This window comes from Trachypithecus francoisi, unplaced genomic scaffold, assembly GCF_009764315.1.
Source record: "Trachypithecus francoisi isolate TF-2019V2 unplaced genomic scaffold, Tfra_2.0 Lachesis_group6, whole genome shotgun sequence".
NCBI lineage: Eukaryota > Metazoa > Chordata > Mammalia > Primates > Cercopithecidae > Trachypithecus > Trachypithecus francoisi.
Genome location: NW_022681471.1, coordinates 87,917,344 through 87,933,408, shown reverse-complemented (window position 1 = coordinate 87,933,408; position 16,065 = coordinate 87,917,344). Strand labels below are relative to the sequence as shown.

General features: G+C 39.9%; 1 protein-coding gene across 1 annotated transcript in view; it reads right to left on the bottom strand.

Moving 5' to 3' along the window:
- JADE3 (jade family PHD finger 3) overlaps positions 1-16,065 on the bottom strand; it is a 159,325-nt gene that overhangs the window by 80,293 nt on the left and 62,967 nt on the right. Inside the window, 2 exon segments of the mRNA XM_033202078.1 lie at positions 1,110-1,189; positions 1,962-2,018. Of these exon segments, the coding sequence (XP_033057969.1) occupies positions 1,110-1,189; positions 1,962-2,007 (126 nt within the window). The 5' untranslated portion in view covers positions 2,008-2,018.

The following is a 16,065-nucleotide window of genomic DNA, read 5'->3' as shown; positions in this document are numbered from 1 at the left end:
ATATATTTTCTGTTCTTTTACAGCTAAGGAAGTCTACTCATAGTAGAAGTGAAGATACACAAGGTCATTTTATCATCATTTAATTATCACAGAGGAAAGTCTGTAGGATTCACTAAACCATTATCAAGTTGAAGGGGAACCCTGGCACTTTGCTGCCTTTTGTGGAAAAGATGACCAGCCTCATAAGGATTGACCTATTCGTTCTGGGCCAGCAGTGATCCAAAGGCTGTAAGGACCCATCACAGCTTCACAGATCATGACCCATATGATCTTTAATGTAGTCCTACTCACCTATCCCTTTCTGTACTATCTCTCCTCACCTGCTAACTTAGCTTTTTCCAATCATAGGCCAGGATATCTCTAGGTCCTTCCCAATTCCCCTAGTCTGGCTCTCTTTGACTTCCTGGTTAGGGGAGGAATATTCTAAAGCCAAGCAATATGTGTCACCACAGTCTGAAGACGATTGAAATCACAAAATGAAATCACAGTGTGAAGATTATTGTTCTCCTAAAGGAGACATAAAATGGAATCTTTCTTGGAAAACAAATAAGTTCATCAGAAAACAAGCCTACCCACTGACACATTCTTTATTCTTCACATCTTCAGATTCTGGGTACTGTTGGTATATAGTTAGGAGGCAGCCATCTATCTTTTTAAAAGTTGTCTTAGTTTATTTAGTATTGCTATAAACGAATACCTGAGGCTAAGTATTTATAAAGAAAAGAGGTTTTTTAGCTTATGGTTCTGCTGGCTGGAAGGTTCAAGATTGGGCAGCTGGCAAGGGCTTCAGGCTGCTTCTACTCACGGTGGAAGGCCAAGGGGAGCTAGCATATGTGGAGATCACATGGTGAGAGAAGAAACAAGAGAGAATGGGAGGAGGTGCCAGACTCTTTTTAACAACCAGCTCTCAAGGGAACTAACGGAGTGAAAACTCACTTACCCCCTGCACTGGGAGGGCATTAATCTATTTATGAGGATATATTCTCATGATCCAAACATCTCCCATTAGGCCTGCACCTCCAACATTGGGATATAATTTCAACATGAGGTTTTGGGAGACAAGCATCCAAACTATAGCTTAAGTCTAAAAATCGAGAATATGATCTCACCTCAGCAGGTTTCTTGTGTTCATTTGGAATTTTTGACTTGATCCTATACATTGAGCCAGAAGTAAAGGAAGTGGAAGGACCTGTAAAAGATAATTAGAAAATAATACTGAGACGCATTACCTACTAATATAACTAAATGTCATAAAACTAAATGTCATCCAAGAGAATATGAAAAATATCATAGAGAAACCAGAGAGCTCATACCACTGAAGAAAACAGTCAAACTGCACTGAAGAGTGCCTCATAATGGAGTTTAGTGACATTTATAGATGATCTCCTACAGTACAAAAGCTTCAACAATGCTAAGGATGAGATTATCTGATTTGGTATAATCACACCTCATAATGTTCTGCAATAACACAATTCATATTCCACTTGAAGAAAAAGCATCTCCAAAAACAATTGGAAAAACTAAAAATGTGGAGCAAGTAATCTGTGTATCCTTCAGCGCTTCCCCAAAGGCTATTGCTAATAAGGTTACTGCCTTTTACAAATGATGACTGACTCACAGTCAAACACTTAGTACCTAAGCTACAATTAGAATCGGCCTACAATTTATGCTCTTGTACTTTTCTTCTTTCTAGAGAAGCTCTATTAAAGCATTACTAGATCTGGCTTTTGTTGTTTAAGTAAATGAAAAGTGAAAACAGTTATATGCCACACACAACCAATTCTTCTAATTTATCTATCTCTAATGAAATTTAAATAAGAAAATGGTGCCCTGAATTTTCCTTCTCAGAAACATTTTTTAACCATTGAAAAAAGCATGAAATGGCTTATCCTCAAATGAAAGGAAAAATCCCCAAGGGATATAGATAGAAAGGTTACCAGCTGCCAGCCAGTTCTACTCACTCTCGTCTGAACTGTCACTGCTGCTGACAGGCCTATGGCGTTTCATCCTGGAGCATCCTGGGAAAAAGAACAACACTGAATAAAACAGTTCACACACACCCATCCCAGAGGGCAGTCAACACTGTCCCACAGATCCCAGAAGTAGCAGCAAGCAAATCACGCAAACTGAATGATTTTTGTCAAGAATATTCTCAAATGACTTAGAGTAATGAGAGAAAAGTACTACCACATCTTTCAATACAAAGCATGTCAAAGACTAGGAAAGGCCACATTAGCCTTAGGAGGAAGCCCAAGCCACAGATGAGTGGTACAGCACTAACTGGAGCCTCAGATGTGGCCACATGGCCACTGTCGACCAAAACAAAGGGTGGGGAAGCCATGGGGCCAAAACCAGTCAGTGATCCCCAACAAGAGAGGAACAGAAAAGAAAAAATCAGTCATGAGGGCAGGGCCATCAAGAGCCAAGGTTGAAAAGCATGAGACATATCTGACTGAAGAAAGAACAAGTGAGGCACATCCACCTTTAAGAACATGACCACACTAATTTTCTGCCTGCCCTTTATCCCTCTCTCACTCTCTTCCTGTCCCCATATCCCAAATAAGTAGCCTAAAGTCATAATTATATATATACTACTAGGAATGTTAAAGAAAGCTCCTATATTGTGAAGAGTAAATAAAAATGCTTTGGACTAAAACTTCTAACGGTTCAAGTGTACTTCCCTGAGTATGGCCATGACAGATTAAAAAAAGAAGCATCACTCTTCTGGGAACACACTAGCACTGGAGTGTAAGAAAAAAGGAAGACACAGTTAAGCACTTTAAGTCACAAAGGAAGAGCTGAAAATGTAAACTTGAAAAGACAGCAATACAGTCAGTGACTGACATTCTTTTATGTGCCACAACATACAACATGCTACCAGGGGCTATCACGATTCCATAATGAATAAAGGTCAAGGCTACTGCCTTCAAGCGATTTAAAATCTACTAAGGAAGTAGAAATCCAAGTATAAGGCCACTCTGAGCAATTAAGAGTAGCAGCAATAAAACTGTATGTTAAAAGCTTATAGAGTTCCACTTCTGGCATAATGGTGTGAGCACCTCCGTGGACGACCCTCTTTCCAGCGAAACTGGTGAAAGTTATTTCAATTAAAAAAAAAAACAACCATTTAAAGTCTCTGGAAATGGTTGTAAGGGCATACAGCAAATGAAGAAGTACTTATTCAAGAAAATCTACTAAAATTCAGAAAGTAAAGTCAAAGTCTGCAGTATTTGGATCTAGAACCACTTCCTCCATCTTCCCTCCCAGCACAGATCTCATGCCAGAGTAGAGTAGCCAAGAACACAGGGTTCCTTCTACCCCAGCTCCCAGCTTCTTTCTTCCTGGGAAGAACAGGATGTTGGTATCTCTTATCCTGTTCCCAGCTACTTTTGCTGAGGCTACGTTACAGGAGAATGTAGCTGAGAGGTGGGGGCTCCCTTCTTTCACCTAGCCCCCAACTCATGGGATGGAGGCTATGCCTTGGGTGTTGTGCCACCAAGAATACCAGAGCCTTGATTGCTCTGGCGTTACCTTGTGAGGTGGGGGTTCTATACCAGAAGAAGTAAACCTGGGAGACCTGGGGCTGACACTCAGAGGGAAGCTCACCATTTGTCTCCATCCCCTGTGCCAGAGCTGTGGCTCAAAGATTTTTCCCAGGGAGAGAGGCAGGGCATAGAATAGGGGACTTCAATTCTCCTGCAATAAAACTGACTTCATTTGCAACTGAGTGTACAGAAGTTCAAGCCTAGGCTGCCTAATATGCCAGAGAGAATCAGGGAAAGAGATAGCCTCTTGGGGTCGGAAGAAATCTCAAATACTGATCTCAGGAACTATCTTCAAAGGAGCCCTAATTTGATTGGATCAGTTTGTGGAGCAATTTATGTTCCAGGACATGATTAAAACAACAGAGCAGCTGGGCGTGATGGCAGGCACCTGTAATCTCAGCTACTCGGGAGGCTGAGGTGGGAGAATTGCTTGAACTCGGGAGGTGGAGGTTGCAGTCAGCTGAGATCGTGCTATTGCACTCCAGCCTGGGCGACAAGAGTGAAAACCCATCTCAAAAAAACAAAAACAAAAACAAAACAAAACAAAACAAAAATCAAGAGCAATCAGTCAACAATTAGTAGACCATAACAGCATGGTGTGGTCAAGTAAAGAGACAGCCAAGGAGAGCCTCACCAAAACCACTGTCATCCCAAGGTGACTGTGGGCATATACAAGCTTGTACCCCCGAAGACCAACATTAGAGGCTTCGTACTGCAGGGTGAGAATGGGGGTTGAGGAAATAGCCTTCAATAAAATAATCCAGCCAGTTACTAAAGCAGTAAATAAGCAAATAATAATAAAGAACCCCGGTGGAGGGGGTAGTACTCACAATTGTTACAATATATTATCCAAAATGCCCAGTTTCCAACAAAAGAGATATGCAAAGAAACAGGAAAGTATGACCCATACAACCACATGTCAGATTTAACAGGCAAAACCTTCAAATTAGCCATATAAGTATGTACAAAGAACTAAAGAAAACCATGATTGAAGAAGTAAAGGTAGGTATGATGACAATATTTTACAAAACAGAGACTATCAATAAAGAAATAGGAAGTATAAAAAATAACCAAATAGAAATTCTGGTGTTGAAAGCACAACTGAAATGAAAAATTCACTGAAGGGCCTCAACAGTAGACTGAACAGGCAGAAAAAAGAATTAATGAACTTGAAGTAGGTCAACAGTGATTAGGCAAGTTGAAGAACAGATGGAAAAAAGAAGAATAAACAGTCTCAGAGAAATGTAGAACACCATTAAGTTCATCAACATATACATAATGAGAGTACCAAAAGGAAAAGTGAACGAGAAAGGAGCAGAAAAAATATTAGAAAAACTTCCCAAATTTACTGAAAAACATTAACTTATATATTCAGGAAACTCAAAGAACATCAAGTAGGATAAACGCAAAGAGATCCAGAAAGAGATTCCTTATAGTGAAATTACTGAAAGCCAAAGACAAGGAGAAAATCTTGAAAGCAGCAAGGGGAAAAAACAACTCATCACTTACAAGAGAAGCCCAATAAAATTAACAGCGAACTTCTCAGAAACAATTAAAATTAGAAGACAGTGTGAAAACATATTGTGTCCTTTGGTGATTGGTTGCACATATCTGTGAACATATTAAAATAACTGAATTGTATACTTTAAGTGGGTAAGCTGCATGGTATACAAATTATATCTCAAAGCTGTCATTTAAAAAACTAATCAAATTAGTACAAGTATCAGGACCATTAACTAAGGTTCTGTTTGTCCTGTAGTCAGTCAATTGAATATTTTAAAAAAAGAGAATGTTAGCCTCCCATCACATAAATTTTTGGGGCTACATTTGGCTCTCTGGTGCAAAATTTCATTCAATTCTCTTCTGAAACGCAAACAAAACCAACAGTAACAACAAGATACTTCCTATTAAAAAGTAGTAGTGGGGAATTTAAAGTCACAATGAATGTAGAAATTTAAGCAGAATAAAAGTAATACATTTTCTAACTATTCCCCACTGAATGCACAGATCTACTTAGAGTAGTGCTTCATTTGTCTGATATCATGGGGATGTTGCATATATAAAAACTGTTCAGATAAATAGTATACCCAAACATATAAAATCCTATTTTAACAGAAGCTTTTCTACAACACCTATTTATTAGTTTTCTAATGTTACAGTAACAAATTACCACAAACTCTGTGGCTTAAAACTACATAAATTTACTATCTTACAGTTTAGTGGGTCAGGATTTTGACACAGGTCTCACAGAGCTAAAATCAAGATGTCATCAGGGCTGCGTTCCTTTCTGGAGGTTACAGGGGAGAACTCATTTCCTTGCCTATTACAGCTTTTAGAGGACACTCGTACTCCTTTGATCTTGGCTGTCTTCTTCCATCTTCAAGGCAAGCAACACTGCATCTCTCTGATCCCGTTTCTGTCATCACATCTCATTCTCTGACCCTTCTGTTCTGCTTCCCTCTTCCACTTTTAAGGACCCATGTAACTACACTGGACCCACCCAGATAATCCAGGATAATGTCCCTATTTTATAGTCAGCTAAATAGCAATCTTAACGTATTCATAGGTTGCAGAGATTAGGACATGGACATCTCTGCCTACCACAACCTAATACACAAAATGTAACTCAAAATGGATCACAGACTTAAATGAAAAAAGTAAAGTAATAAAATATTTACAAAGAGCATAAGAGAAAGTCTTCAGGATCTAGGGCTAAGCAAAGAGTTCTTAGACCTGACACCTAAAGCATGATTGGCAAAGAAAAATGTGTTTTCACCAAAAGTAAAGACTTTTGCTCTCAGAAGCACATCCAGGGCAACTTGAATCTATGCTGCTGGGTTGTGGTCTTCAAACTTGGCCCAAATAAACTATCTTCTTATATTTTTAAAAAAACTTCTGCTCTGAGAAAGACCCTGTTAACAAGACGCAAAAGCAAGCAACAGAATGGGACAAAATATTTACACATATTACACACATGTATAATATCAAATGTTGGAGAAGATGTGAAGAAATTATCATTCATACATTGCTGGTGGGAATGTAAAATAGTAGAGCTATTCTAGAAAATATTTTGGTCATTTCTTAGAAATACTATATATGTAATATTTACTATAAAACACATATCTGACAACGAACTTATATTCCAGAATGCGTAAGGAACTCTCAAAATTCAACAGTAAGGAAACAAATGACCTAATTAAAGATCAACAGATGGGCCGGGCGTGGTGGCTTGTGCTTGTAATCCCAGTACTTTGGGAGGCTAAGCTGGGTGGATCATTTGAGGTCAGGAGTTCGAGACCAGCCTGGCCAACATGGTGAAACCCCATCTGTACTAAAAATACAAAAATTAGCTGGGGGTGGTGGCACACACCTGTAATCCCAGCTACTTGGGAGGGTGAAGCATGAGAATTGCTTGAACCTGGGAGGCGGAGGTTACAGTGAGCCTAGGTCACACCACTGTACTCCAGTCTGGGTGACAGAGAGATTCTGTCTCAAAATAAATAAATAAATAAATAAATAAATAAATAAATAATAAATCAGCAGACATTTTATCAAAGAGGAACACAAATGGCAAATAAGCCCGTGAAAAGACATTCAGTATCACCAGCCATTAGCGAAATGCAAATTAAAATCACAAGAAGATATTATTACACACTTATTATTACAATAGCTGAAATAAAAAAATAGTGAAAATATCAAATCCTGGAGAAAGCGTAGAGAAACTATATCACTTATACATTGCTGGTGGAATGTAAAATAGTATAGCTATTCTAGAAAATATTTCTGTCACTTCTTTGAAAATTAAATATGCAACTATGACTCAGCAATTGCACTCCTGGGCATTTATCCCAGAGAAATGAAAGTTTATGTTCCCACTGAATATACTGAATATAACCTCCATATGGATGACTCATGATGGGATCAAGGGCAACAAATGTAGAAAAAACATTTTTATTTCCTAAAAATCTCAGTGAAGAAAACCAACTGACCACTGACCCTCTCTCCTCACCTCCCTGAGAGTTTCAGAAGACCTAAGACTTCTTGTGAGATGGATACTCCTCTCATCTGAAGTTCTGGGTATGTGTACTTTGGATAAAAGTTTCTCCATTTTCTATAATATTCTGTTCTTTAAGTGAAAGAGTTATCAAACTGTTCATGACAGAGGGAGATTTTAAAGAATAGGCAAAATTTGGTATTTTTAAAACAATCACAGTAACAACTATTTTTTATTATAGATGGAAACAAAAAATCTTGTATTATTAGTAAAAAAGCCTAGGAAACAGATTATCTAATACGAGTAACACCAGTCCTGGGAAATAAGAAAATGAGTCATCAATGACTTTTAGAAAATAAAATAAAGCAAGTTAATTTTTAGGTCTGGGCTGTTTAAAGTCCAGTGATTTGTTTGTTCATTTCTGTGACATACTGTTGTTTTAATTATTGTAGGAAAATGACAGAAAACAATAAATATCAACAGAATGATTCAATGATGGTAAATCTTTATATCTCTATTTTTATTTCTAAGCACAAAAACAGTCCTACACATATCAGCAGCAGCCATTTTACAGATGAGGAAATTGGGGCTCAGAAGCATTAAAGCGACACGCTTAGAGCAATATGGCCACCAGGGGCAGGGCAGTCAGGTACATTGACAATGAGCACTCCAAGGTGATCCAGAAGCCAGGGGACAGGCTGGAGGGATGATAGCAAGAAAGGTGCCCCTTCTAAGCCCAATCTCCTCAGCATGGCTTGCGAGGTCCAGTTCTGGCTCCCAGTCTCTCAGGCCTCATCAAATGCTGTTCCCTCCACCCCACTCCAATTGTTCTGCATATACTATGCCCCATGTGATTCCATGAACACATTCATCTTGTTTCATACTTGCTTGCCACCCTTTGCACAGGGCTCTTCCTTCTACCTACAATTCCTCCCCATGTTTTCCTTGACCAGCCCATTTTCCCCAACCCTGGTTCTATTCATTCATTGGATGCCCTCGATGAAGCTTCCCAGATGTCCCTCCTCCACAATTATTCACTCCTTTGCTTTCTATCCAAGTATCCAAGTACATGCAAAGAAGCACTTCACTTGCACCATCAATATTCTTTACATCAAGCTTGTCCAACCTGCAGCCTGCATGTGGCACAGGACAGCCGTGAATGCCGCCCAACACAGATTCATAAACTTTCTTTTTTTTTTTTTTTTTGAGACGGAGTCTCGCTCTGTCGCTCAGGCTGGAGTGCAGTGGCCGGATCTCAGCTCACTGCAAGCTCCGCCTCCCGGGTTTACGCCATTCTCCTGCCTCAGCCTCCCGAGTAGCTGGGACTACAGGTGCCCGCCACCTCGCCCAGCTAGTTTTTTGTATTTTTTTAGTAGAGACGGGGTTTCACCATGTTAGCCAGGATGGTCTTGATCTCCTGACCTCGTGATCCGCCCGCCTCGGCCTCCCAAAGTGCTGGGATTACAGGCTTGAGCCACCGCGCCCGGCCAACTGTCTTTAAACATTGAGTTTTTTTTGTGATTATTTAAAGCTCATTAGCTATCGTTAGTGTTAGTGTATTTTATGTGTGACCCAAGAGAATTCTTCTTCCAATGTGGCCTAGGGAAGCCAAAAGATTGGATACTGCTGCTTTACATGATCAGCCCTGTTGTCATTAGACCACAAGCATCTTGAAAGCAGGGACTGTGTCACATTCATTTTTTACCCCTAGCTCTTAGCACAGTATCCTGCACAAAATAAACAGGCAAAGGAATAACACACTGTGCCGCCCCCACCCAATTCTGTTTACCTAGCTAGCATACTGCACCCATTTTCCAGCTACTTCTTGTTGGCTGCTAATGGCTCAAAATGGCCCCTCTCTTTCCAAGAACTGGGGATTACACTCTTCCAGTCTCCCTCCCAGAGGCAGCCTGCAGTCAATAATTGTTCTGCCACCCCCTCAAACAGGCTATGGCTAGATTTTCTTAAGACCCTAACTGGCTCCTTCTTCCTTACCCTGTTACCCTCTTCCCCTTACAGGTTTCTCCTGAGAACACTCCTCAATAAATCATGTACATTTGAACACTGTCTCAGGTTCTGCTTCTAGACACCCCTACTTAACATGTGAATTCTTATTAAGTGGTAATTTTAAGAATGTACCACTTAATTTAAGGTAAGTCCTAGAGATCTTTTGTACAGCATAGTGCTATAGTTAACAATACTACATTGTATACCTAAAAGTTTGCTAACAGGATAGGCCTTTATACTGTGTTCTTACCACGACAGAATAAGAGAGTAAGGGAAACTTTTGGAGGTGATAGATAGGTTTATGGCACAGACTGTGATGATAGTTTCACAGGTATATACTTATCTCCAAACTCATTTAGTAGTTGTTGTTTTTGAGACAGAGTCTCACTCCGTCACCCAGGCTAGAGTGCAGTGGTGCAATCCCTAGAGTGCAAACCCACTTCGGCCTCCCAAAGTGCTGGGATTACAGGCGTAAGCCACCCCGCCTGGTCAATTATTTCTTAAATAGAAGTCATGAATGCTATAAATGTGTTTCTTGAGCTGACTATCCTCTGCTTTGGGGCAAACAGTCCTAACCTTCTCTACAGTGAGACAGTTTAAGTGCCTGTGCTGAAATTGAGAATTCACCCCTCTCTACAAAACAATTCTATCCCTGCTTCAATGTCATGGAAACAAAACTCTGTCCTTCACATCTGTTCATCTTGCGTATCTTTCATTTCTACCACTTCTCAGTAGTCCAGTAATTAAAGCCATAAACATCTATCTGGAGATTGAATAAACAAAAAAGAAGAAGAAAAGACCATATTCTACATATGTCACTGCTTCTCCTCACCCCTAACAAATCTTTGAAAGAGATAACGGACGTTGGGATAATGAACTTTTCTAAATGAAGACTTTATCTCAGCATTTCAAAGCTTATTTTTTAAAATTAAGATATACCTTCCCGAGTCTAAGGGGAACATCACACACCAGGGCCTATCACGGGGAGGGGGGAGGGGGGAGGGATTGCATTGGGAGTTATACCTGACGTAAATGACGAGTTGATGGGTGCTGACGAGTTGATGGGTGCAGCACACCAACATGGCACAAGTATACATATGTAACAAACCTGCACATTATGCACATGTACCCTAGAACTTAAAGTATAATAATAAAAAAAAAAAATTAAGATATACCATATGACTCACGAATCTTGTGACCAGATGAGGAGTCTGGAGGTCAACTCTTTTCCAAAAAGCTCTCGAAAACATCCAAGGAAAAATAAAAGAACATACAAATTTGCCTAGGCAGATTCCTGCCACAGACAAGTATTTCTTTGTCATCCATAATTATCTCTGTCACCAGGAGCCAGGCTTACCCTCTTTAATATACAGACTTGTTAGCAAATTATTTGGGAATTTCAAACTCTGTGAGTAGAAATCACCTTACATGAGAAGGCCAGGTTGGGAAGTGTGTCTAAACCAGGGGTCAGCCAACTTTTTCTATCAAGGACCAGATGGTAAATATTTTTGGCTTTGAGGGCCACATGGTCTCTGTCACAACTACTCAAATTTGCCATTGTAGCATGAAGGCAGCCATAGACAGTACATAAACAAATGAATACCTCTCTTCAGAATAAAACTTTATTCCAGCCAGGCACGGTGGCTCACGCCTGTAATCCTAGCACTTTGGGACATGGAGGCGGGCGGATCACCTGAGATCAGGGGTTCAAGACCAGCCTGGCCAACATGGTGAAACCCCATCTCTACTAAAAACACAAAAATTAGCCGGGCATGGTGGCACATGCCTGTAATCCCAGCTGCTCGGGAGGTGGAGGCACAAGAATTGCTTTAACCTGGGAGGCGGAGATTGCAGTGAGCCGAGATCGTGTAAGACATTGAGACACATCTCACAGTTACTCCAGGATTACACTATACTGATTTATGGTTTCGCTTGACAAAACATTGTATTCTAAGGTAATTTTTTTCATGGTGCAAATACATTTACTTACTTGTTTTCTTTTATGCTCCTTATTCCTCTTTTCTTCCAAGAAGCTACTTTGACAATCACAGACCTTATTGGGTCTCTTTCCCTCCTAGTTCTTAAATGAATATTCGCACACGGACATCACAGAAAACAGTTGTTTGCCGTATGCTTTCAGGTGTCATCAAGCATCATGCTCAGCCCCTGGCTGCTGTGACTTTGAGGTCTGCCTGGTCAACTAAAGAGGGCTAGTCCTTCTATGGGACTTTTCTTTCTTAAAAAAAAATTTGACATACAAAAAGCTGTACATAGTTAATATATACAACTAGGTGAGTTTAGCTGGGTGTGGTGGCTCACGCCTGTAATCCCAGCCCTTTGGGAGGCCGAGGTGGGCGGATCATTTGAGGTCAGGAGTTTGAGATCAGCCTGACCAACATGGTGAAACCCCGTCTCAAATAAAAATACAAAAAAATTAGCTGGGTGTGGTGGCGCATGCCTGTAGTCCCAGTCCTCGGGTGGCTGAGACAGGAGAATTGCTTGAACCTGGGAGGCAGAGGTTGTGGTGAGCCAAGATCGCGCCACTGTACTCCAGCTTGGGCGACAGAGTGAGACTCCATCTCAAAAAAAAAAAAAAAAAAAGTTTGGGCTGTTCTTTGCCCACATAGGCAGGAATTCACCCTTCAGGATATAAGAAACATGCCTCTCTGGTCTGACCAGTGGCTTAACTCTAATGTCTGTCTCTGATAATGGCTCTGAATGATATTTTCCTGAAAGCCTAAGGGAGCTAGACTTTCAAATGTTTCTTTCCTTAAGGATTACTTCCAAATACTATCACGGATTTATTCTCTCTGATTTTTATCTCAGTCCTTCTTGAACTTGTTTACATTTTCATTTTGTTTCACTTCTTGAACTGATGAGTTCTCTTAGTTCCCTAAGCAGGCCGAAAATCCTGTTTTCCTTTTGATAAAATTGCCTTTAGGTTTCAGGGAATATCCCTTTGTTATTTAATTCTGTAACTGGATGAATAAAATCAAGTTGATCATTTCTACACTCTTCTTAATAGCTCACTGATTTCTGTTTCATCCTTTTAGAGCAAGATTTGTCAACCTTGGCACTGTTGGCATTTTGAGCCAGAAAGTCTGCACGTTGTAAGGGACTATTTCTGTGCCTTGTAGGATGTTTAACGGCATCCCTTCTGACCTCTACCCCTAGACTCCAGTAACATCAATTATTGTGATAACCGATAAATGTCTCCAGATATTGCCAAATGTCCCCTGGGGGGCAAAATTGTCTGCGGTTGAGAATCACTGCTTAGATCTTTGGCTTTTCCAAAATGCAAAGTCTGTGCGACTGTCTTTATGACACAAAGACGTCTCTGTTTAATTGACTATATTGCACTTTTCTGCATTTCTTTCAGCTCTGGTTAATGTCCATCTTGAATGACAGCGATGGCCACTTTTATAGTTTCAGTGTTTCAGGTCAGCTTAATCATTTGGGAGTGACATGGGAACAGATATCTTGAAATCTTAGAAAAGTATTTTTTCCGGTTGTAAATGTTGTATATGTTTACTGTAAAAATGTGGGGAATGGAAAAATTTGGAAAGAATGCTTTTATCAACCAGAAGTCTGTCACTTCAGTGCAACTAATGTTAGTAAATTGGTTTATGGCTTTTACTTTCTATATATTTTATTTCATACATGTATAGTAATTTCACTATAAAACCAATTTTTATACATTTTAAAACATCTTAGCATAAATGTTTCCCTGTATACCATGTTTAAATGACTGGATGAAATATCATAATATTAATGTACCTTAATTATTCCTCTTGTGTGATAGGTTGGTTTTATTTATTATTTCTATTATGAAGTTTTAATGGACATTTTGGTTCATAAATCATTTTCAGTGTTTCAAATTATTTTTCTTTCCTTTTCTTTTTTTTTTTTTTTGAGACAGAGTCTCGCTCTGTCATCCAGGCTGGCATGCAGTGGCATGATCTCAGCTCACTGCAACCTCCACCTCCCGGGTTTAAGCGATTCTCATGCTTCAGCCTCCTGAGTGGCTGGGATTACAGGCGCCCGCCACCACACCCAGCTAATTTTTGTACTTTTAGTAGAGAGGGGGTTTCACCATGTTGGCCAGGCTGGTCTCGAACTCCTGGCCTCAAGTGATCTGCCCACCTCAACCTTCCAAAGTGCTGGGATTATAGGCGTGAGCCACCGCGCCCAGCTTGTATTACTTTTCGAGGACGAATGTTAGAAATATAATTCCTAGGTCAAACGGTGTGAATATGTTTAAGTAGAGCATTAGATTATTTTTTAAACTGTTACATGACCCTGCAGAGGGCAGTGAATAGAGGCCCCTTGCACTGACCATGCATTTCAGAAGTACGTCTCATGGGTATATAGTAGGAAAGGAAAGGGCTATGTTTGAGCTAATCACTTTTCCTTTCCTTGGCCTGCATGTTCTTCCGTGGGAATATTAATGGGGAGTCAAGTAGCCACCAAACCACAGGCTTAGGTTCCAGTCCCAAATAATCCCAGTTGGGCTGACTTCCGGACAGTCCTTCTTTAAAAGGGTATTTTACCCAAGGAAGACATTTACGCAAGACATTTGTATTTTGCCTGGTTTGCAGTCACTGTTAAAATAAATCACTGTGCTGTTAATCACTGTACTTGAGATGATAGTAGGAATAAAATCTGAAAACTGCCATCAAATTAACATTCCCAGTGGTGCAAGGGAGGTCTGGTGTACATTTAGTTTCTGCCAAAACAAAGGTAAGGAAGAAAATAATGCCTTTATAAAGTCTGTGCTCTGATCTGAGGACTAGAAAATAAACAGCTGAATAATATGAACACCACACTTCTCATCAATACAGTGACTTGAATGCCTGAATGTAGATGAAAATATAGCATATCAAAACTTATGGCCAGGTGCAGTGGCTCACGCCTGTAATCCCAGCAATTTGGGAAGCCAAGGCAGACAGATAACCTGAGGTCAGAAGTTCGAGACCAGTCTGGACAACATGGTAAAACCACATCTCTACTTAAAATACAAAAATAAGCCAGGCGTGGTGGCGCATGCCTATAATCCCAGCTATTCAGGAAGCTGAGGCATGAGAATTGCTTGAACCCAGGAGGCGGAGGTTGCAGTGAGCCAAGACTGTGCCACTGCACTCCAGCCTGGGCAACAGAGTGAGATTCTGTCTCAAAACAAACAAACAAACAAAAAAAAACAAAAAAAAACAAAAAAACCAAACTTTATTATACTATTTGAATTTCATACAATTTTCATGTGTTATGAAATGTTATTCTTCATTATTTTTCAATCATTTAAAAATGTAAAAACCATTCTGTATGCTGGTAGGCCATATCAAAACAAGTGACAAGCTAGATTTAGCTCACAGGCCGATTTGTCAACCTCTAGTCTAAACTAAAAAAAATCTTTACTGAAAGAAAGAATATTGAAAATTTGAAGAATGCAATTGAATTATCACTCTCCTAACACTCCTCACCCCAATCCCTAATTTCTCAGCTCACTGTTTGGCTGATACCTCACTGGGTGGTCAACTCTATAATGTTATCTTGACAGATTTTAATGGTGCTAGCCCTTTCTAAATTAAAATCTGCTTTACATCTTTTGAGGAAAAGGCCCCCAGTTCCAATAACTTTTTAAAAATTAGCAGTACATTTTCTTAATTTATGTACTTATATTCAAAACTTTCAGCTGGGCACGGGGGCTTACGGCTGTAATCCCAGCATTTTGGGACGCCGAGGCAGGTGGATCACTTGAGGTCAGGAGTTTCAGACCAGCCTGGCCAACATAGTGAAACCCTGTCTCTACTAAAAATACAAAAAGTAGCTGGGCATGGTGGCAGGTGCCTGTAATCCCAGCTACTTGGGAGGTTGAGGCTGGAGAATCGCTTGAACCCAGGAGGCGGAGGTTGCAGTGAGCTGAGATTACGCCATTGCACTCCAGCCTGGGCGACAATAGTGAAACTCCGTTTCAAAAAAAAAAAAATTCAACTACCTAGATAAGTCAACTTGATATCTTAAGAATAAAAAGATACATACATGTACAAAACGTAAGTCCCTTTAAGATAAAATACCATTTGCAGATAAGACCTCTTAGGAGTAAAGTAAATCAATAAGAGATGCTTTTATTATGAAATATCCAATTCTTTCTCCAGATAAAAACTCAAACGATTTTAAAAAGCAACAATTTCCATTGTTTTATCTGCTGCTGTGAGTTGTTTCCACACTGAAATTTTTACCCACATATACTCATTATACATTTACAATAACATCCTTGTGATTTAAAGTAATCATCCCAATTTATGAGAAGGAAAAACAACCTTTATCCCAGGTTTTCGTAACAACGACAGGCATGTAAACCTCACATATAAGGTTAAACACACAGAAATGATGCCAAACGTACTGAGCAAGTTCAAATCCACTGCACACCAACTTTTAATACTGTGCTAATAGAGGGCAGGCACTGTACTGGCCACCAGAAAGAGGACAGACAAGGAAAAAACTGAGAAACCAAGTCCTTTG